This window comes from Miscanthus floridulus, chromosome 18 (assembly GCF_019320115.1).
Source record: "Miscanthus floridulus cultivar M001 chromosome 18, ASM1932011v1, whole genome shotgun sequence".
Classification (NCBI taxonomy): Eukaryota; Viridiplantae; Streptophyta; class Magnoliopsida; order Poales; family Poaceae; genus Miscanthus; species Miscanthus floridulus.
In genome coordinates, this window is record NC_089597.1 from 36749760 (window position 1) to 36773478 (window position 23719).

Genomic DNA, 23719 nt, shown 5'->3' on the forward strand with positions numbered 1-23719 from the left:
AATTCGAGATACGAGAAGAGCTTTTAATATTCATGCAGATACGGACATTCCAAATTTTATTGTGTATAGATTCAAGATATAGGATATGGAATTAGTAAAATTCAATATATATGAATTATCGAGAGAAAAATTATATGGATTTTCCTATGTTTAAAATAGAATATCCAATATTTTCTTTCCTTAGACTAAAAACAAAACAATCCATAGTAAAGAAAAGTTCGTTAAAAACCCTGATTTTGTGATGTGATTGTTGCGTGCTGAAGTTTGAAGATTTGGTTGTTTACATGGGCGCTGATTGAATAGTCTGGCTGCCTAACATGCATAACTAACTGAGTGCGGAATGATTTCAGCAATACTACCTCAATCCCAAATTGTAAGATGTTTGACTTTTTGATCTCAAGTTTGACCACTCGTCTTATTCAAAAAATTTGTGCAAATATAGTCAAATTTAAGTTATTCTTGAAGAATTTTTATTAATAAACCAAACCACGACGAAAGAAATGATATTTTACACAAATATTTGAATAAGACGAGTGGTCAAACTTAGTGTCAAAAAAGTCAAACGTCTTATAATTTGGAATGGATTGAGTACATATTTGATGTTCAGGTTACAACCGAAAGCGTGCTTTCCCTTGAGGAGCCCAAATGCTGTTGGGCTGTCTTCGTTAGAAAGAACGAGGAATATTTCTTCATAAAATAAAATGTATGTACTTTTTATAGAAGGAAAACAAGCGTCGCTTAATTTGGTCGGGGTTGGGGAGCATGTGTTCGGCCCGGACGTCCGGTGATCTAGCATGGACCAGCGGCTGCTCACAGCACACCAGAGCCGCCGAGCCGAGGTTTACACGGCGGTGCCTTGCTGGACCTGGAAGCTGGAACCGTCAGCATCTCGCTCTCTGTTTCCCAGTCAGTTTGGCAAGCCCGAAAGGGACACAACACAACACGACGCATGCAGCGCGGTCCACGCATTTCCATCGTACCGCCGGTACACGGGAGAGCACGGAGCCACTGGCGTTAGTTATGGAAGAGCGATCGATCGCGGGCCGGGATTAACACCTCCGTGCGTGCTCTGTCAACCAGCAGGTCCCGTGCTCCCGTGGCTCCACGTGGATTAACGACTCCGGCGGCCAGGTGTCACGGTCATCTGCCTATGGTACCAAAACCTGTGCGTCCGCCGCGCAAGTTTTCTGTACAACTGTACGGCGTTCCACAAGGCCTTTTTCGCCTTTGCCAAATTACGTACTAATGCCAAAGCGAAGGGACACGTGCCTACACGTAGCAGTTTTTGACGCAACAGGGCGGCGAAAATAGGGGTACGTGGCAACTGGTAAATGGATCACGAGGGTTGATTTTGTAGAACTGGATTTAGTGATCTCCCCTATTTTTCAAACAGTCTAATGACTAATTGTTAGCATAAGATTAGAGATGAAAACGACCAGATAATGTCTTTTTCATATCCTTATTTGCTTTTTTGTCAGATTCGGATTGAAGCGGGTGTAGATTCGATTTTTTTAATGCTGGAAATAGTATAGAGATGAAGTGGAATCGGATCGAAGACTGGTTTAAATAGTCAGTAATATATACATACATATAAAATCATATGTTTAATCAAGAATTAATTTAGTAAAAGTGTCATTAGCAAGCAGTTCACAATAATCTTACACTGCAGTCCATGTTGTGGCTAGCACACGACACAATTAACATTAACAATATATATGCATAATCATAAATGATAAGTTATTAGCCAATAAGTAACAGACCACAAGTTCTCAATTCTCTCCTATTTAAATTTTTTTACAAATTTACAATACATGAAACGCGAGGTTCTAGTCTTCACTGCACGTGTCTTCTCTGTTTTTTCCGCAGCTCGCATCAGGGATCCTCTCCCTCCACCTCTACGGCTCTACCTACACTTGTCTAGGTGCAGTGGCAGGATCATGATTTTCATTTTGGATATTTAAAATGTGAAAATATGTCAGAATTTTTTTTTCTTCAAAGTAACCTAAACTCCTAAATTCTGGACAGCAATTCCATGGCAACGCGTTCTCGATAAACCGATTCCCGTCAAGTCCGACCTTGACGGCAAGCCCATGGCAGCGTCTCTCGTCATCGAGCACGGACTGTGGAAGGCATGGAATGGAACGCGTGGCATGGCAGGCTCGAAAGGGAAGCTCAACGAGCGGTTGAAGTCGAAGGTGTCGTCAACATTGAGGACGCACGCGTGTGTGACCTTGGCGTGGGTGCGGCTGGGCTTGGGCCGCAGCTAACGCTTGGTGGCTGATGTAGGCCTGGTGCACAGCAACGATCTGGTCCGCTGTTTTTATTTTTTATTTTTTAAAAATTGATAGCAGCTGCTATAGGTTGTCATTGTGAGAATAAATAGAATTGATTTCTTGTATGTGTAATCTAAAACGCCAAAATAAAAGGCCAACAGTTTCGTCGGGTTCTTTTTTAAAAAATAGAAATGGACTCCATTACTTAGACGCCACACTATCGATAGTCACAATCGTCCGAATACAAACTGGAACGAAGAAGATCCACTACGGGATTGTCGTCCTCCCTACACTCACACCCCAACGCTGCTAGTACATGGGCAGTCCTATTACATGATCTACAAACAACGCTAATTTCAAATGAAGCGAAGTTTAGACAGGCACCATCTTGAATTTCTTTGATCAACCTTCCCGCAACGCGGAGGTAGGGGGCTGGCAGGGGCCATAGCCCCCCCCCCCCCCCCCCCCCCCTAACATATCACAACAATTTTTTTACTAGTATAAATTTATAATTTTATTTGTAGTAAGAAGGAGAATATAATTAAAATGTTGTCAATATACTTGTTAATCTCTTCCTTTTGAATCCAGAGTCCAAGCAAGGGCACTCGATAACGCCACCACCACGTTGCCCGTTAATCCACTAACCGTAGATGATGCAGTCCGCCGATGGGTCTTTCGAAGCAATGTAGATGATGCAGTCCGTCGGTGGGTCTTTCCAAGCCACCTTCTTTCTCGTTAGCGTGGGATGACAGCGATCGCCGAGCCTACCTATTGGGTAATCCATGCCCGAGATATTTTCCACTCGTTTTGGGATGGATAAATTGGGGTGGATAATTTTTGGATATGGATAATGGGTAATCCATTTATTCCCGAACAACATCATTAAATACCCCCAATACAAAAACTAGATGTTAACTAGCTGCTATTAGAAGAACATCCGAAGAAATCATCGAAACTTCTGAAGAACTAGCCATTGGAACAGAAAAACTAGCACTTGGGTTGAGTCAACACATAGGCCCCGTTCGCTGGTCTGAAACTGGCTGAAAAACACTGTTCTGGCTGAATTGTTGTGAGAGAAAAACACTGTTCCGGCTGAAAAAAGAAGCCGAACAAGCCATTTTTAAGACAAGCGAACGGGGCCATACAGGTCCTGACAGGCTCAGTTAAAACACCCATGAGACGATCAAACTAATCTTAAACCTCTGCTCATATCGAACTAGTCCCGTATACATCCGGTATGACCTAGCATAGAGCACTATAAGCTAGTTCCTGCAAGGATCTCACTCATACCTTGCATGTGTTAACTTGGGTATTATTATATAATAAACTAATCAAATACCATCATGTTGCATCTCCCGTTGATGGCACTGTAGACAATAGGGGAAGCTGCACGTAGGCTGATAGCGTCATGCGCTTGTGGTTTTCTGCGGGCGTAGGACTCTTCCTATGTCCAAGTGCCACCGTGGTGTGTGGGAACGAGATCCTCTGTAGTCGTGCACAGCGACTCTTCTCTGCGGTCACCGTATATGTGCCGTCCGTTACAATCCCACGGTGAAGCTTGCAAAACCCATATAGCAGGCCATACGGGTGGGGTTACGGTGGCCCATCTGAGCCTACGACATCGGATGATCGTTCCGGTGTGTGAGGGTTACGATTACGGCTATGGGTCATTGGGACAGCGGGCCTCATGCATAATGGATTCTTATTGTGCACCCTTTTTTTAAAAAAAAGGAAGAATACAGAAATATGAAAATGAGATTCCATAAAAAAGCATCTCCCTGTTTTCCATTTCGTTCCTATACATTTCCATCCTGTTTCTTGTCATGTTTCCAATAATTTTGAGAAATCTGAAAATAATAGATAGAAAAACAGCACGACGGTCTAACTCTTCTGCACGTGAGGTAGCCGGACACGCCGACAGCAGGGAGCCAGGCGCCGCTACGCGTGCGGGCGCGGCGAACCCAGGTGTGCGGCCGTGCGCTGCGCGGGCCGCGGCGACACGAAAAACACCGGACGCCGCTAGAGCTTACTACTGTTCGCCTGTTCGGTGGAGCCGGCGGACGCGATCCACACGAAATAATTGGCTGCCTGGATTTCACCACGGGACGACAGGGATTATCCACCGACGGGTTCTAGATGTTACGCGAAGCGCAACCGGACAAGCCCATCCACCAACTCACGAAACTACGGGAGAAAACCATCTCAAATCGCTGCCAATCATACACGAGCAAACTCAACAACATCCGCTCGACCATCGCCGTGACGTGAATGAAGCTATTTAAACCAGGGCTCGCTGCCCCCGTGTTCCCTCCAAAACCGCAAGGACGATTGAAACTTGACACGGCATCCGCGTACGACGCTGCGCATTGCAATTTTGCATCGCTCAGTAACTAGTCGATCTAGTCCGATTAGTTGCCGATGTCGCCGGCGACCATGTCCCTGACCACGACGACCCGCCTGCCCATCTGCCGGGCGCAGGACGTGTCCAAGCAGGCGCCTGTACAGAAGCGTGCGCCTCCAGCTGCCAAGGCCACGCCTCCTTCTTCGTCGTCATCAGACACCGCCGGTTTCAGCAGGAGGAGGCTGCTGCAGTTCGCGGGGCTGGGTCTCGGGCTCGGTCTCGCCGTGAGAGACCCAGCGCGGGCGCGTGCCGAGCCGGCGCCGACGCCGGAGGACGTGACGTCGAACCGGATGTCCTACTCGCGGTTCCTGGACTACCTCAACGCCGGCGCGGTGCGGAAGGTGGACTTCTTCGAGAACGGCACGGTAGCCATCGTCGAGCTGGACGACTCGGCGTCGGCGTCGAGGGTGCATCGGGTGCGGGTGCAGCTCCCGGGCCTCCCCGCCGAGCTGGTGCGTAAGCTGCGGGACAGGGGCGTCGACTTCGCGGCGCACCCCGTGGAGCCCAACCTCGGGCTCATGTTCCTCGACCTCCTCCTCAATTTTGGCTTCCCGCTCCTCTTCATCGCCTCGCTGATCTGGAGGTCGGTCACCATGAACAACCCCGGCGCCGGCGGCGGGGGGCCCAGCCTCCCGTTCGGGCTCGGCAGGTCCAAGGCCAAGTTCCAGATGGAGCCCAACACCGGGATCACGTTCGACGACGTCGCCGGCGTGGACGAGGCCAAGCAGGACTTCCAGGAGATCGTGCAGTTCCTCAAGTCGCCGGAGAAGTTCACGGCGGTGGGGGCCAGGATCCCCAAGGGCGTGCTGCTGGTGGGCCCGCCGGGCACGGGGAAGACGCTGCTGGCCAAGGCCATCGCGGGGGAGGCCGGGGTGCCTTTCTTCTCGCTGTCCGGCTCCGAGTTCATCGAGATGTTCGTCGGCGTGGGCGCGTCGCGGGTGCGGGACCTCTTCCACAAGGCCAAGGCCAACGCGCCGTGCCTCGTCTTCATCGACGAGATCAACGCCGTGGGCCGCCAGCGCGGCACGGGCATCGGCGGCGGGAACGACGAGCGGGAGCAGACGCTGAACCAGCTGCTGACGGAGATGGACGGCTTCAGCGGACACAGCGGTGTCATCGTCATCGCGGCCACGAACCGGCCGGAGATCCTCGACGCCGCGCTGCTCCGCCCGGGCCGCTTCGACCGACAGGTCAGCGTCGGGCTGCCCGACGTCCGCGGGCGGGAGGAGATCCTCAGGGTGCACAGCTCCAACAAGAAGCTGGACCCCGACGTGTCGCTCAGCGTCGTGGCCATGCGCACGCCCGGGTTCAGCGGCGCCGACCTTGCCAACCTTATGAATGAGGCTGCCATCCTTGCCGGCCGCCGCGGCAAGGACCGCATCAGTGTCAAGGAGATCGACGACTCCATCGACCGCATCGTCGCCGGCCTTGAGGGCACCACCATGACCGACGGCAAGAGCAAGCTGCTTGTCGCCTACCACGAGATCGGCCACGCCATCTGCGCGTAAGTATTATTACTAATCGACCTTACTTCCTCTTTAATTTGTTCCAAGCTAATGTTCCATTTCCTTCGTCTGATTGATGCAGGACGCTGACGCCGGGGCACGACGCGGTGCAGAAGGTGACGCTGATCCCACGGGGGCAGGTGCGTGGGCTGACGTGGTTCCTGCCGGGCGAGGACCCGACGATGGTGTCCAAGCAGCAGATCTTCGCGCGCATCGTGGGCGGGCTCGGCGGGCGCGCCGCCGAGGAGGTGATCTTCGGGGAGGCCGAGGTGACGACGGGCGCGGCGGGCGACCTGCAGCAGGTGACGCAGGTGGCGCGGCAGATGGTGACCACGTTCGGGATGTCGGAGATCGGGCCGTGGGCGCTCATGGAGCCGGCCGCTCAGAGCGGCGACGTCGTGCTGCGGATGCTGGCCCGGAACTCCATGTCCGAGAAGCTCGCCGCGGACATCGACAGCGCCGTGAAGCACATCATCGACCAGGCGTACGAGGTCGCCAAGGAGCATGTCAGAAAAAACCGCGCGGCCATCGACCAGCTGGTGGACGTGCTCATGGAGAAGGAGACGCTCACCGGCGACGAGTTCAGGGCCATCTTGTCGGAGCACGTGGACATTGGCAAGGAGCAGAGGGAAACAGCGGCCCGGACAGAGGTGGTCACCGCTTGAAGCTTGACAAGACTACTGTACACTGTGGTTATCGAAATAGGTGCAAATATGCAATAGTATCAGTACTGTACATGGTAAACTCTTTTCACGCAACAAGAACGAAACACATGAGTTTCCGCATGATTCGGGAAGAGGTTCTCGCGTTCCAAAGGGACCGCGGATTACATAATCGATCGAGCATAAAAGGAGATAACTTGATTTGGATCACATCACTACTCGTGGATTCTTGGTGCTGCCTCCCCTCCTTTGAGAGACAAGAGCCGTCTCTTCTTGTAGTTGGCCTTGAAGCAGGCCTGCCTGAGCCTCTTGGTCTTCTCATCCAGCTGCACATACGGCCTCTGCTCCAGGATCTGCTTCTCCTGCTGCAGCATCTCCACCACCGCCCTCAGCTGCTCCTCATCGGTCGCCTTGCCCGCCTCCCGCAGGACCTGCACCGCAGCGGACCAGTCTCACAAATTCCCCTCACGGATTGGTTGAATTTATCTGACGCAGAGCATTGTGAATGTGAAACTGGGGGGATGGAGAGACATAGGGAAGGGAAACCTGGACATTCTTGATGAGGGACTGCAGGCTCTTCATCTTGCGATGTGGCCACCTAGGGATGCCCAGTTCCCTGCACCTCTTCTTGAGGAGGGTGAGGCCAACGTTGAGCTCCCGCGCCGCCTGCATGATCGGCATGTAGAAGTACTGCGACACGAGCTCGAACGTGAGGACCGGCTCCTCTGCCCTCACTTGCTGGCCTGCTGCTCTGACGACCTTGGTGTTCGAGGACACTTCCTTCTCCTCCTCGGCGTAGCAAAGCAGCGGCAGCCTCTCGTTGCCTTCAATCTGTACCTTGTTGTCAGACTGCTGCTCCATGTCATCCCAATGCCTCAGCACATCATCCTCAAAGATGGCGTCGAGCTCACCTGCATGCGTCTCAAAGAACAAGACATCGAGTTCGTAAGAAGGTCTCATCTTGCACCTGAATCCGAATCCCATACATGGAAAAAGAAGCATACCTTGCAGAATGTTGCTGGATGTAATGGTCGAGCACGATGGGTGGAAGTGCAAGCTTGGTAAGGAGAGGCCGGAGAGGAGCGCTTCCTCTTCAAGCAGGTGGCTATCAGGCCAAGCACCTGTCCAGTAAGGCCACAAGCTGCTGCCAATGCAAACAAGAAAAAAATTGCTATTAGCGCACTGACATTCTGTGCAAAAAATTGAGGAGTACGAAGAAGCAACGAGTTTACGGTTTACCTCTCTTCAATCTTGGCCTCCATGGTTCCGGGAGATGCTGGAACGGAGTTGAGGCCAGCAATATAGGGAGTGGAGAAGATGGAAGGCAAATGCGGCTCTTTTAAACCCCTGGGATCATTGGGTTAATGGAAACGGCCATTAAAAACCACGCGAGGAATTAATGCAAAGGGTGGCTAATGGATCGGGAGTTACAGATATAATTAGCTCTTGGTAATTGCCGAGCATGCCATTGGGGCTCGTGCACTAGAGAGCATGCATAGTGGTCAGTCAAAGCCTTTCGGCTAGATTCGATCAGTTCAAGATTTGTTTCTACTTGCACCAAGGAATGTAGGAGTGCTACTAGCCATCTATCCATGGCATTTTTTTTGTTGGGAAGTAGAAGTAGCATGGAGTAGTGACTCAATGGGAAATTTCAGGCCTGTTTTGTTGAAAGCCTGGATAACTTGTTTGAAGAAAAGTATTGTCCGAGAGTTGTCTGGAATTCTGAGAGAATCTGCCTGGCCAGTCAAGTTGAGAGTTATTTGGTTAGAAGCCTGGCCTGAGAAAGTTAATGAATAGAGATCATGTGTTTTCTTCTGCGCCGGAGAGGTAATTAATTCATTTTCTTAATTAATAATACCTCAAATATACACAAATAAACATACGGTGACAAAATAAAAACAGATAAGTGATTTTTCTTAATTTATACTATGCTTAAATTAATGTGTTTTTTATTTATCTTTGTATAATTAACATGTATTTTTATAATCTAATTGACCAGAATATATAATTTAGTAAATTATTGTCACGTGTTTAATATTAGAGAATCACGTTTAATAAGATTAAATAGGAAGTATATGGATAAATTATATCTTTTAGTATAATATATATGATCTAACACTTTTGATTAAATAATGTGAGGAAAAATAAAAAAAGTAATCAATATAAGAAATCATAATCAGGATCTGGAAAATTTTAATGGTTATGAACAGTAAAAGATCCTTTCCATGCCTCTGATAATAATGTGGATGTAATTTTTTTAGCAAACCTGTGTATCATTTGTGAATAATAAAAGAATAGGACAACAATAGTTAATAATAGAACAAAAGCGGCACAGTACATCATTAATGCTCAGGCAACCTCACGATCATCCAGGCGCTCGTTTTTGCTCGCCTGGGCCTGGCGTTGTTGCCTGGTACAAGCATGTGTCCAGGTTCGTAACCAAATGAGTACCAGGCAACATCCAGGCGACCTGCAGCCCAGGCAAAGTAGAGCCAGGGTGTTCAACCAAACACGTCCGTTCTAGCATTATACTCTTTGCCTGAGCTAATAATATTATAGAACTTTTCTTTTACAAATTTCAAAGGATTAGTGCTACTCAATTAAAATGCTACTCCTACTTTTTTGGACGTCGATGTCATATATGATTTGGGTTGAGGCTAAGGTTTTTACTTTGGTCATAAATTTATGAACTGACCATTACAGCAATAATTATCATGCATAGCATAGGCAATTATGTATCCATTCAAGAGGCAGGGGGTGAGAGATTAGTTGAGCAGTTGAATTGGCTTACGCCAGTATTAGTGGAAGTTTCATTTGTATTTAATGAGCTACCATGTAGGCATTTTTGATAATATGTCACCTTATTTAGAGCAAGGCTAATAATATAGCCAGCTGCTGGATCCAAGAATCCTTACAACCTACCTCTTAGCCCACCCATATAATAGTTAGCTCTTCAGCATTAATACATGGCCCTCTTGTTTCTCTCACAGAGTCTCTCGGTTCTTGTGTCTAAGTCGGCTGTAAGCTTACAACCCGCTTCTCCTCTTTCTCCTCTCCTATCTCCTCCACATCAGCATTCAGCCTGCTTACAGCCTGCTATTATACTTGCTCTTATGAAGGAAGAGAAGAAATGAGTTTCATAGGGATGAAACTCTCCTGACACAGTTACCAACTCGCAATGAGTCATGGAATTAAATGTCAATAAATTATAGAATGAAACTATGCATTGAGAGTGATTGTTTCATTTAAGTTTCATTGCATTCTATCTGATGTGGGCATTCTTGGAAACAATGCTATGAAACTCTCCACTGAGACTGGCCTCATCTCCATGTAATTTCATCCGTTGGATTTTAAATTCTTCAAATTGTAGGCAAATACTTGACAGCCACATCACTATTATGGAAATCTGTATGAGTTTACTTTAGTTTTTCGCACAATCAGCAGTGCCCTCATAGATCTTCAATTTTTATCAAATATAATAATAAAATATTTGTGTTTTCATTACCAAAGAAAGGTACAAACATCACAAGAGAGCACATGTACAGGCCAAGAAGAACGGAAGAAAGAGCTTGTTTCTACACCGCAAAACCTCTTCTCTTCCCCAAATACAACAATTTCACATAGCCGTCTAGCTCCAATCTCTACATGACCTATAAAAACATTCTAGCACTGAAAAAATCTCCTGGGTAAGGGGATGCGAGGTATCCCCTGAGATGAAGACATGCACCTTGTCGTGCAGATCAATCCAACTGTAGCCTGGATGCTTGTGAATCCCTAGCCGTTCCATGTCTTCTCTAACCACAGATGCACTTCCCCACCTCCCCTCATGGGCATGTAAGTTATGCATCAAAACATATGGAGCAGAACTCTCTGGATCAATCTTGGATAATGCATTGGCAGCCACCTCAGCCAGCGCTTCATTCTTTTTAGCAGTGCAGGCTCCCAGGAATGCCCCCCACACAGCTCGGTCTGGAGCAATTGGCATGCTCTTGATCACCTCCAATGCGTCCTCAAGCTGGCCATGTCGCCCTATGAGATTGACAAGCGCAGCATAGTGCTCAACCCTAGGAGCAAGGCCGTACTCATGAACCATGGTATGAAAAACCACCCGGCCTTCGGAGACAAGGCCAGCATTTCCACATGCACTCAGGAGAGAAATAAAAGTTATGTGAGTTGGCATAACCTTGGCACTCCTCATCTCCTCAAACAGGCGCAACGCTTCTGTAGCACTACCATGGTGCTCGTAACCTCCTATCAGTGCATTCCAAGAAACTAAATCTTTTTGTGTATGCATTTGGCTGAAGATGGCCTTTGCACTGGTTAGTTCACCACATCTGGAGTACATTGTCATAAGTGCATTGTTGGTTGCCGTATCTGGCAGAAATGATTTTTCAATAAGTTGGTGGAGCTGAGCCCCAAGGCACAACATGGCAAGTGACGCACATGCTGCTAGAACTGAAGAGAAAGTGTGATGATCAGGCCTCTCACCAACTTCTAGCATCCTTTGGAATAGCTTGATTGTACCATCATAATCCTCATTTAGCTCATAACCCGATATCATTGTATTCCACGTGATGGTGCTCCGCTCTGGCATCCTATCAAAGAATCCCCGAGCATGTTCCACATCCCCTTTTTGTGTAAACCCTCGTATCATCAAATTCCAGGTCACTGCATCAGGGTCTGGCACTTCCCAAAACAGCTTCTCTGCCTCCTCCATGTCTGAGACTTGAGTGTACCCTGCTATCATAGTGTTCCATGACACCAAGTCCTTATATGGCATCTCATCAAACAATGTCCTAGCTGAGCAAACATCTCCAGTTCTGATATAGCACATCATCATTGAGTTCCATGACACAACATTCCTCTCAAACACCCTCCTCTTATGCCCCTTGTGCTGGCTCTGTGTTTTTGGAATCATAGAAAATAACCTCCTTGCATCAGTTACCCTCCCAGATTGTCCATATGCAGCAATAAGGGTGTTGAAAGCATCAACAGCCTTGTCCATGTCCATCGCCCTCAAGCGCTTTGTAAGCAGCTCATCAGCCTCGTGCAACCAACCGTTCCTGATAAAACCAGAGACCATTGCAGAGAGTGACGCAGAGTCCTTGTCAGGCATTGCCTCGAACACATTGAGTGCCTTCCTCATTTGGCCAATAGCAAAGAACCCCGTGACCATGGTATTCCAAGAAGCCGGATTCCTATGTGGAATCTCATCAAAGAGCCTCTGGGCTTCCTCCATGAGCCCGCGGCGCGTGTAGGCGCTGAGAAGTGTGCTCCACGAGACGGCATCGCGCTGAGGCATCTCGTCGAACAGACGGCGCGCGGCGGCGAGGTGATCGGGTTGCAGCGATCGAGCGTACGCAGCAAGGAGCGTGTTCCAAGAGATGATGTCTCGCACCGGCATGGCGTCGAAGAAGGACCGCGCAGCTCTCACGTCGCTGCGGCGCGAGAGCGCCGCGAGGAGCGAGTTCCATGTGACCACGGAGCGGGCAGGAAGCGCGTCGAAAAGGCGGCGGGCGGCAGAGAAGCGGCCGCTGCGGAGGAGCCCCACAAGAGAGCGGTTGTGCTGGCGGACAAGGCCGTCGCCGTGGTCCATTGCCACGGTTACTTCCGGTGTGGCCGGGGCGCCGGCATGGCGGTGAGCGACGGCCGCCGGGAGCCGCGGCGGCCATCTTCGCATCAGGTATAGACCGTTCGGGTGTGGCGCAACGCGGCAACCACACTTCGGCCCAAGCGGCCCACATATGCTGAGATATTTTTGTCTTTTCTTTCGTTTCACCGATCATACTAGAAACTGCAGGGCTAGCGCGTAGAGGTAAGGACGAACGCCAGTGCCTGCATTCTATTTCACGCGCCTCACGCGGGGGCGTGCCTCCGGAACGTCACCAACATCGAGAAGGGGGGTGGGTGGGTGTTGGGGTGGGGGGCGCCGTGGTGTGGGAGGGGGCGGCGCCTGCCTTCGCTCTGGTTCGGAAGGACCTGCGGTGTGCCCCGGCCGCAGCGTCGTATCGGATGCCCAGCCGGCATCGGGAAGAGGAGACACCGAGGCGAGGCAGTAAAAGACGAGGAGGAAGTTGCAACGCCCAATCTAATTTTGAAACATCTAGATGCAACACTTGTAATATACGTCAAGACAGATGAAACACTTGAAACATGTGTCTGAAACACTTGAAAAACACTTAAAACCATTGCAAACATACGTAAACATCTAGATAAAACACTTGCAACATACGTGTGAAACATATGTAACATCCAGATAAACACACTTACATATGGCTAAAAAAACAGATGAAGCATTGAAAACAGAAGCTTGCAACATACACGTACAACCATTGCAATATATGCAATATCCCAATCTACTTTTACAACATCCATATAAAACACTTACAACATATATATGAAACATCTGAAACACTTAAACATGCGTTTTGCAACATACGGGAGGTCGGTGCCGGCCGATGCCAGGCGTCGGGGTGGAAGCCGGTGGCAAGCGACGGTGCGCGAGCACCATCACCAACACCAGCGGTGGCACGCTAGCACCACCACCACCATCGCCACCGACACTAGGTTTGGCTCAGCTGAGCGAGCAACGCGTGACAAACAAGAGCGAGCAAGCAGCGCAGAATGTGGCACGTAGTGGGCGCGCGACATCCGAATGGGACGGACGCCCACGTCATGTCGTAACATTACCGTACTAGAAATTATGCTATATTGTATTATGCTTGTTGGTGTTTGGTTTTTTTATGAGTAAAATGCACAATTAGTACATAAACTTGGCACGTGGGTGCGCTTGGGTACATCATCTCTCTAAACGTACATATGAACTAGAAAGTTACCCCACGCTTCGCGCGGGCAACAGAGCACGATGTGTTCAACAGACATAGTATTGTAGCATGTATAAGCAGATTAAAGTAATGGCATATTCTATACAGGGAGAACAGGACTATGAAAGTTAGAAGTTTTTGTGCTTCAATGGCAGTTGGTGGTGGCGGAGAGATGCTGATCTTGCATATGTGTTGAGAAAAAGCCCAGAGGTGTGTTGTCTCTGTGGTTGAAGCAGCTGATACCTGTGTACACATTGGAGGTTTTAAACAGGATGGTCAAAGTAGGGAGTGGACATGTTATTATGTTATGGTTATGGCTGTGGAACATTTTTGTCGTTGCAATATGACCGAAGAAAAGAATGTGTGTGCATATATATAAATGGAAATGATCCCACATCATAGCACTGTACCTTGAGGAGCCGTAATTATCTGTAAACTGAGATTCATTTATTTCCTTGCGAGCAAGGTAAACTGAGATTCATTTATTTCCTTGCGAGCGGTACCTTGCGAGCAGCGCCTATGAAGATAGATGGTTCTGTGGAGAAGAGCGGCTGGGCCGGAGGTTTGGGGTAGTGCGGTGCCAGCCAATAAGTTGTCAGTCACGTACTGATCTGCATAAATGTGCTGGGATTATAGGTCTTTGCAGATGGAGAATGGAAACATTGTTTATAAAAGATGAAGAATTTGGCTATACAAACATGCTTAAATAGGTACACTATTGAGAGTGGTATTGCTGCAATAATTGGCAAAATAATAAAAACTCGAAAAATTTAGGGAAAGATCAGAATCCTAAAAGTATAGGGGAATCTTTGGTACCTTTTTGCTTGGAATATACAGTAATACAATAATATCTGGAAGGATTGCATTGTAGGCAGGATGGCTCACTTGCAGCACACTATCAATTTCATGTTGAATTCTGCAATTCAAAGAATCTAAAATAAATCGAATTGGAGCTGATGAAATCTGAAAAGAGAAAAAATGAGGACACCAGGAGCTGATCTCCGCTGCTGGAAGATAATCCTATTGTTTATATCCACACACATACAGACCAAGGAACAACGGTACAATAGATGAACAAACATAATTGGAGATGTGATGAGCAGGCGCGAACCACTAAAATACAATAGTGCAAGGAACAACAGGTGTTGTTGGTGTAAAACTAAGCATGTAGAATGAGCAGAAGCTGGGAATTTTTTTTAAAAAAAAGGAAACGGTGCCAGCTCATGTAAAACCATTGTACATGAGTCTGCATGAGGTTACATGGCCCAATAGAAATGATACTGTAGATAACATGTAAAAAGAAGTATGCACAATACTATCAGTGGTTGCTAGGGGACGATAGGAAAGCTTAAGGCATGAGTCTGCACTGATTTTTCCTCTACAAATAGGAGCAGATGGGGTGTAATTCTCATGAGGAAAATACAATGACAAAAATTGTGTATCCTGATATCCTGTGTATTATAGAGCATGGAGCACAGGAACATGTGGGCTTTGTACAGCATGCATCAAACCTGAAGTAGAAAGAATTACCTTGGGGATTACATGTTCGGAGTTGCCAAGCCTGGGAATGTGTTCCACCAGAATGAGCATGATCATGAAAAGATGATTTGTTAGAGGAAGAAGAAAACATTCATCACCTAGAAGTGCGCAGGCACATTGAAAAGCGGCATGTTAAGTGAATCACAATATGAATTCCTCTAAAAAAAGTCTTGATATCATTACCCTTAAAATTTATAGATATAGTGGGAATTGTATAGCAAAAGCATTCCAACGGGATAACTTATAGAAGTAATAATAGGGTGAAGTACACTGAATCTTTTTGGAAAAAAAATACAAAATATTTTGGAGCATAATCTTATGTCTAGTAATAAAGAAACCGACTTGAGAAAACAATCATACAATTATAGGGTGAACTACACTATGTGTATGATTTGACACCAACAATACCTTGGCTCTTTCAGAGATCAGGTAACTCCTTGTTCAGCTCTTGCAGTCTATGAGCATGCAGCGGCTCTGCAGGTCACAAAATCCAAACACCAGCTAGAGAGTTTTGGAACCACTGCCATGATGATTTTTTGAACCAAACAATCAATATTCAATAGGTAGGGGCTGCCTGTAAGACAACACATAATCCAGCAAATTCCTGAAACCCCAATGTAATTGAGGTGGGAGGTTAGCCACTCTCCAGAAGGTTAGGAAAACAACAGAGCATGTAATATTCCATAAGAAATATGGAAATATAATCGTCTCATATAAAATTATCAAGTAGAGTTGACTTGTTACTATGTTATGGCCATGGCTGCCGAACATTTTTTTGTTCCAATATGACCGGAGAAAAGAAGAGTCGATGTCCACATATATAAAAGGAAATGATCCCAGATCTTAGCACTGTACAGGTAAGAGCAAAATAATCTAGCAGATCAAAACATGGAGAGGAGCCCTGATTATTTGTAAACTGAGATTCATGAATCGTTTGCACTAAATATCTGTTAGAGGTTCGTACGGTCTTACTTCTTGGATTTTGTTAAGAGCATTAAAAATAATGTTGCTTCACTGGTAATGAAAATAGGACACTTACTAATAGATGATGAACCTTTAAATTGGCATCTGCACATAATATAGGAAAATGAGAATAGGCAGGGAAAAAGGGGACACCGTGTGAAACCGCCGCTGCAGGAGTGAGCTAGGGCGAAGCGCCGTGCCGGAACGCTGCTGTTGTGGGGCCGTGTCGTGGCGACCGAGATGGGCTGATGCGGGCCGGCGCTGCTGCGTGGGCGCGCCGCGCCGCCGCGCCTCGGCGGCTGATGCTGCAGGAGCGCGTGAGGACGAAGGGGCCGGGGCCGCGGGGCCTCGCCGCCGCGGCCGAGACGGGCGGAGCGGGCGAGAAGGGCGGAGGCGGGCGCGCGCTGCCGAGGAGCCGGCCGGCGGCGGGGTGGGGCGGCCGCGCCGCGCGTCCGGCGAGGGCGTCGGCGGGGCGGCGCTCCGACGGGGGCGGGCTGTAGGCGGCGCCGTGCGGATCGGCGGCGGCTGAGACCGACGCGTTTTTTTTTTCTTTTCTCCAGGCGTGGTGCGCGATGTCCGTGAGTCCGTGGGGGGCAGGAGCGGATAGAGCGCAGAGGTGGGAGCAGGGCCCGTGCGGTGCGGATGCGTGCGTGGCGGGCATCCGTTGCCTGGAGCCGAGATCGGACGGACAGGGGGAAGGCACTGTGGAATGAACAGGATATGTGAGGAGAACTCGGTAGGACACTATTGATCAACAGTATCAATCGCCAGGATTAAAGATCTCTGCGTATACATATATAGCCGTTCCTGAAAATTTTTCCAAAAAGTGCTACAGGATCCATTACATCGAATCTTACGATATGTGCATGGAGCATTAAATATAAACGAAAAAAAACTAATTATACAATTTGGTTGGAAATCACGAGACGAACGTTTTGAGTCTAATTAGTCCATGATTGAACACTAATTGCCAAATAAAAACGAAAATGCTAGCCCAAAATCCCAAATTTCACGAACTACACACGGGCATAGATAGATAAATTCAATGCATAACTGCTCACAAACGTGACACATGGACCAAAAAAAAAAAACACCATGCTGGTTAGTGTGATGCGGCATATTTTGGTGTTTGCTTTGTTTTTTTAACGCACTATTTTTTAGCGAGGGAATATTGTTTTTCTCTCCCAATAAATTAATATCAGCAGCAAACAAAAATTTCAACGAAACAAACAGGGCCGTTATTTGAAAATTTCCATTCACATCTTGCAATTTAGTACTCCCTAAATTATGTGCAGTCGACCGTTTTGGAATGCGACGCATGTAAAATTTGTTTGCATATGAATGATCAATGAACTGACACTGATTTTATTGGCCACACGTTCAGTAATACGACATTGCCTATGTAATATACTATGTTATGAAAGCAATGAAATTATCTTCCCGGTCAAATCTGCGTGAGTTTTTATAGCTGCCTGTGAACACAATTGTGGAAAAAATAGAAGCTATACAAGAATGTGCATAGCTTAAATATCTAGTTAAATGTAATGTTGTTGGCTATCCTCTGGTGCAGTCTGTGTAAGACTAATCTGGTCAGGAACTAAATTGAGATCAATTAATGTGGTCCTCATGCACTCTGCCCACCTAGTCCCCTTGATCTTCCACATCCTCTCCTACCTCTTCCTCTTGACCTTGCCTTCCTTCTCCCTGCATTGGAAGGAAAGCCTGATCCCTGGTTCTCTCGACCGTGCCCTCTACTGCCTTTTCTCCCCCTGTTGCCTCTAGTTGTGGCCCTTCCAACTCTAGTTGCAGCTGTATGCATTGTGGGAGGTGGTATGTCCTTTCAATGGGCAACAACAAATGCGGATTCATCTGGTAATGGCATATTCTCCTAAACATAAGCTTGGTGCTCCATTTCCTTAAAAAAATCAAATACATCAATAAACAAAATAAAAATATTGTGTTCTTATTTCAAGTACCAGTTGGCTTTGAAAAGTTAGCAAGTTTGTTGCATCACAATGTTCACCAGGTTTTCAGTATCTTTTGTAGGATCACTGTATCCTTGTATAGTTGTACCTCTAGCATTATTTTCTACAGAATAATACAGTCGTATAAGAGCAAGATTAATAATACTAACATCTACAAAGAGGAGGAACAAGAGTAAGTAAAAGTAAGTACCCTAAGAATATCCTGATCACTGTAGTGGGCATCGTCTTCAGGTTCTAAAGCAGATCCTTTTCTTTTCTTCATAGCTGATGGTGGGATTCCAAGCTAGCTTTTGTCTAATGCAACTCTTTTTAGTGTAATCTGGACCACCACAATACGTACAGTGCATGGTTACGCCATGTTTGTTTAGCTTTGATCCCCCCTTCAAGCACAATTAGATGCTTTCTTTCTTTTCCTTGTTGGTGGTCTGCCCACCTTTTTTTTTCATATTTAGGAGGCAATATATATGGTAACTCGAGGTACTGGTTCTCATCTTGTCTTGTCCCTAACAGGCATCACATTGCTGCCATATGCCTCCAAAAATGTGTTACGGTGATAACATGAGGCAACCATTGACTCAGGTTGGATCCTCTCTGATCTAAAGCAAGCTATGGCGTGACCGCAAAGAATTCCAGATAGCTGCCATCGCCTACAGCCACACATCCTTCCATTGATGTCCACAATGTATGTCTGTTCCCTCCCTGTCACCAACACTGAAAATTCTTCTCCCAGCACGTAGTATCTCAAAGTACTTATTGGCAATAAATCTGTATTTTTCTGCAACCTTTTTCTTTATCTTTGGACATATGGTGCCATTCCACTTCTCTTGTGCTTCCTTTTGCTTTGTGTATATCCTGTTCATCAATTCACACCTAATCTTCTCAATCATACTAAGCATTGGTAGCTCCCTTGCTTCCAAGATATATTTGACACAAATTGTAAAGAAATATTTCAATGCATTTTACTCTATTTTTATTCACTCTAGCATAATGATATTTAGACAACACTTTTTAGGTCATGCGTTCAACTTCCTGAAGCGAATTTTCAGGTTAAAGTCAAAAAAATCTTCTCGTCTATGTCACACTAAAGTAAGTTGAAAGGCTCCTATCACGGTCATTTTTTACATGGGCTATAGTAACGCAGTATATGGCTATAGCAAGAGTCGGATGTTTTTTCTCGACTTACGTGAGAAGGTCTTCTTTTTAATGCAATGTACGAGGGTTGTCTTACCCGAGTTTTTTTTTTCCATTAAAAGGCACTTTGAGCATAATTTAGGGGATGTTTGGGTCTGTTCCGCTCCACGTTTTTCAGCTTCGCTCTACGTTTTTTAGTCAAACGGTTTCAGCTCTACGCACTCCGTTCGAGGAAAAAAGGGTGGAGTTGTGAGAGCACCTAAAGAGATGCTCCACAAACTCTGGTTTTTTTGTAGAGCTGCTCCACGGTGAAGTTTATAGAGCAGAGTTTGTGGAGCAGTCCCAAACACCCCCTAAGTGGATCTAAAGTTACAAGAGTTTTTAGAGGTAGATCTATCATCTATCTCGAGGAGTGTTGCGTTGTATTCGATGCTATAGTATAATTTTACTCTTCCAGAATTTTCCCCAAACTCCCTCAAACATCAATAATTAAGATACACTATGCCTAAATATTCAAGAGTACTTATGAGCACTATTCCAGGAAATAGCTAGGTTAATGCCCGTGTTGGCTAGTACTGCATATGTTACTCTCTAGGACGCACCGGAGAAAAGCGAAGTGCAAATAGATGAAGAACTAGATTATTATTATGCTCTGGACTGTGAAATCCACTATAAGCATATATACTGAAGCACACCCACATCGTGCATAACTACAACAGTTTGGCAGTGAATTGTGCGACGAATAGATCCACTAGTGCAGACCCTCACCAGTCAATGCCATTCACCAGTCACGAACAATGCCTGTGAATTATGTAACATGATCCAGACTCCAGAGGGCACCGAGAGAGCGAAGTCAATGTGAACAGAACCATTGAAGAATACACAGTACTCACTACTCAGCAAGAATTGGTAAGCCAGTAAAAAAAAATTATGATGAAATATTTGACTAGTCCCACAACTCTTGTTTTACTGCCTAGGATTCTTGCTGGGCCTGACAAGAATTTTACATCAAGAACCCCAGTTGCAATGTACAGTCCAGCACTAACCGTTCACATGTGGGTCTCAGCCAGGGCTTATTAGCTGGCCAACAGTGTTTTTCTCTTACAACAAACCAGCATTAGTCGTGCTTATCAGCCCAGAAACCAACCAGCGATCGAATATGACGAACTTCTCTTTTCATTTCCCTTTTCTTTAAGAGAGCACAATTACTTTTTTGACAAGTCGAAGGGGGCATAATCTAGTGCCCGCGTCTGTAAAAGAACATAACCCAGTAGTAGCAACAAAAAGAAAAATTGCCAATTATTTCATTTCAGTAATATTTGCTGTTCTTTTAAATCAATATGATATTCTACCCACATTTTAGGGCTATTCTTTAATAAAAAAGAAAAAGGATTCCCACAATTTAGTTGAAGACTGAGAACCAGACTGGCGCCGGTTCCCTGTAGCTAATAGCCTAATACCACACTATCTAACTGATAACCATAGAAATAAAACAAAGTGGGGCTGCTGGACAAGTTTTTTTATAACAAAAAAAGGCAAAAGTTGCGGGTGTCACCACCCACCAGATTAGCAGTGCCAGGGAATTATGCAAAGTGGCAAACAAAGACGAAGCAAATCAGGAGAAGCACGAACCCGGCGTAGAATACGACCATGACGACTGACCAAAATTCCAGGACTCCCTGACCAGTGCGCGCTGCACTGCACGATATTAATGGTTAAATTAAGATAAAATTGAATAATAGGACAAATCTGGATTGGCCTATATTTGCCATATGAATTGGTAGCAGGAAATACTAGGTTCATTGGAACGGTCAGAGCTGAATACTTGGATGTTGATTGATATGAATGCCCGGTGAATCTTTACCTTCGGCACTAGTTATACAAGGTGTATGTGGGCAAACTATTCGAAGCTAATTCCATATTACAGGATCGTCTTGTCTATGATTCATTTGCTACAGTATCTTCTTAGGATGGTGTGGCAGAACCGTATAATCTAATGCCTCTTAGGAGTACTTATCTTTCATTAGACACTATGTACTCAAGGGAGGACACTAAATTATGCAATTCCGTCGAGCACACCCCAAGAGAGAACCCGAAAATCCATATTTTTCCATCAAGATCACAAATAAGAGAATAAAGCTTACAATATTCTTAAGTCATTTCTTATATCACTTTCCATACAACATCAGAATATAATATTTATTATTTATAACAGCGAAATATAACCATGCTATCAGAGTTTCAATGGAAATAAAATCATTTAACGATAAGTTAAACAATAACATGATGATCCGTTATATACATCATAACAGATTATAAGTTTTTCATTGTAAAACATTTTGGATGAAAGTTTCAAATAAACTCTATGTCCACGACGTTAAGAAAATCCTCGCTGAGCCCACCAGGAGATTTCCACACACAAGTGTCAGCTCCACATGTTTCTGTCACCTGCAACAGGGTAGAACAAACCCTGAGTACTTAATTGTACTCTGTAAGGCTTACCCGTCAGAAGAAAAGAAAAGACTTCAAGGGTATGCAAGGCTATCTGGCTTGTGGGTTATTGTATCTACACGAAGCATTACTAAGCGTGCGTCCTTATATTCAATTTCATTAGCAGTAATCATTAATTCATTAACTAACAATTCTATGTAAGCACCTGTGCTACTTTCAAGCAGGTGGTAAGCAATCAGAACCAGTTTTATCATCTTTCATATGTCAGTTCTTACTATGGCGCTAGATTATAGACAAGTTGCACCGGATTACCCGACGATTCACGAATCAATGTGCCCAGCTGGGTACCCCGAAACACATGCCCCGCTGAAAGGTCCAAATTGCTAGAGGGGGGTGAATAGCCTATTAAAAATTCTACAACAACACTTAGCAAACCGGTTAGACAAATATAAGGCGAAGCGAGTGTTGTGCTAGCCTACTAAAAATACAAGCCACCTAACACAATTCTAGTTTTTATAGTCTCTATCCATACAATGGCTATGTCACTACACTAAGTGTGCTTTTAAAGGCTAACTAAAGAGCCACACTAACTAAACTAATAAGCTCTCACGACTAGCTACACTAAAGAGCTTGACAACTAGTTTGCGGTAATATAAAGAGAGGGAGCAAGATGATTATACCGTCGAGTCGAGGAATGAACCAATCAATCACAAAAATGAATACCAATGAAGACCAATCACCTTGGAATCAAAGTTAGTCCTTATTGTGGCGATTCACTCACTTGGAGGTTCACGCGCTAATTGGCATCACATGTCAAACCCTCAATACGGTGCCACACAACCAACACAAGATGAGAATCACACAAGCCACAAGCAATCCACTAGAGTACCTTTTTGCTCTCCGTCGGGAAAAGGTCAAGAAACCCTCACAATCACCACGATCGGAGCCGGAGACAATCACCAACCTCCGCTCGACGATCCTCGCTGCTCCAAGCCATCTAAGTGGTGGCAACCACCAAGAGTAATAAGTGAATCCCGCAGTGAAACACAAACACCAAGTGCCTCTAGATGCAAATACTCAAGCAATGTACTTGGATTCTCTCCCAATCTCACAAAGATGATGAATCAATGATGGAGATGAGTAGGAGGGCTTTGGCTAAGCTCACAAGGTTGCTATATCAATGCAAATAGTCAAGAGAGTGAGCTTGAGTTGGCCATGGGGCTTAAATAGAGAGCCCACATGAATAGAGCCATTGTTTCCTCTGTTCCCTGAAAAATCAGGGCGATCGGACGTGCCGGTCGGATTGATCGGACGCGCTGGTCGGATTGAGCGGACGTAGGACCCCAGTGTCCAGTCCGTGGATGTCTACCACATGTCCCCTCCTTTGATTTTCCACTGCGTGATCATCTCAACGGTCAATTCATAGTGCCCTTGTAGTTTAAGTGATGACCGGATACACTCCAGAGATGACCAGACGCACCCCGCCTAGAGTCCGGTCACTTTCAGTAAGCATCTAGAGCCGATTTTTCTCGATCGGACGCGTCAGGTCACGCATGTTCAGATGAGCCGGTGAGTCCGGTCACTTGTGCCTTGCTCTATTGCTTGCGTCAATGTTCATCATAGCCTGGCCGGACGTCGTCCTATCCCTCTTTCTTCTCAGCGTCCGGTCAAGCACCAGACAGCGGCCGAGCGCGCCAACAAGTTTATAATTGACCGGATGCTGCTGCCTCGAGTTCGGTCATCACATGACCGGCGTCCGATCACTGTTTTTCAATGACTATAACCTACTTCACTTCACCAACTTGTCCACCCTTGCTCAAATATGCCAACCACCAAGTGTGTCACCTTGTGTACATATGTTAGCATATTTTCACAAATATTTTCAAGGATGTTAGCACTCCACTAGATCCTAAATGCATATGCAATTAGTTAGAGCATCTAGTGGCACTTTGATAACCACATTTCGATACGAGTTTCATCTCTCT

At 46.2% G+C, this 23719-nt stretch overlaps 2 protein-coding genes and 1 long non-coding RNA gene across 6 annotated transcripts; 1 reads left to right on the plus strand and 2 right to left on the minus strand.

Annotated features, from left to right (window-relative positions):
* Positions 1–4509: 4509 nt before the first annotated feature.
* LOC136520718 (ATP-dependent zinc metalloprotease FTSH 6, chloroplastic-like) lies at positions 4510–6992 on the plus strand. The gene is made up of 2 exons (XM_066514363.1): positions 4510–6178; positions 6262–6992. The coding sequence occupies exons 1-2, from the start codon at positions 4692–4694 to the stop codon at positions 6842–6844; spliced, it is 2070 nt and encodes a 689-aa protein (XP_066370460.1). The 5' UTR covers positions 4510–4691; the 3' UTR covers positions 6845–6992.
* A 3349-nt stretch (positions 6993–10341) lies between these two features.
* LOC136522597 (pentatricopeptide repeat-containing protein At1g62260, mitochondrial-like) lies at positions 10342–12676 on the minus strand. The gene has a single exon (XM_066516401.1). It carries the CDS (start codon positions 12519–12521, stop codon positions 10470–10472), a length of 2052 nt encoding a protein of 683 aa, XP_066372498.1. The 5' UTR covers positions 12522–12676; the 3' UTR covers positions 10342–10469.
* A 625-nt stretch (positions 12677–13301) lies between these two features.
* LOC136521757 (uncharacterized) lies at positions 13302–16726 on the minus strand. Of its 4 annotated transcripts, none has more exons than XR_010775660.1 (6): positions 16321–16726; positions 15613–15808; positions 15196–15226; positions 14482–14581; positions 14076–14276; positions 13302–13908 (listed from the first exon to the last, which is right to left on the minus strand). It is a non-coding gene; the product is annotated as an uncharacterized lncRNA (long non-coding RNA). The 4 variants fall into 4 exon arrangements; XR_010775662.1 differs by having other exon boundaries at positions 13513–13908; positions 14169–14276; positions 15613–15724; XR_010775661.1 differs by lacking the exon at positions 16321–16726 and adding an exon at positions 16244–16309 and having other exon boundaries at positions 13513–13908; positions 14169–14276.
* Between the last annotated feature and the right edge of the window lie 6993 nt (positions 16727–23719).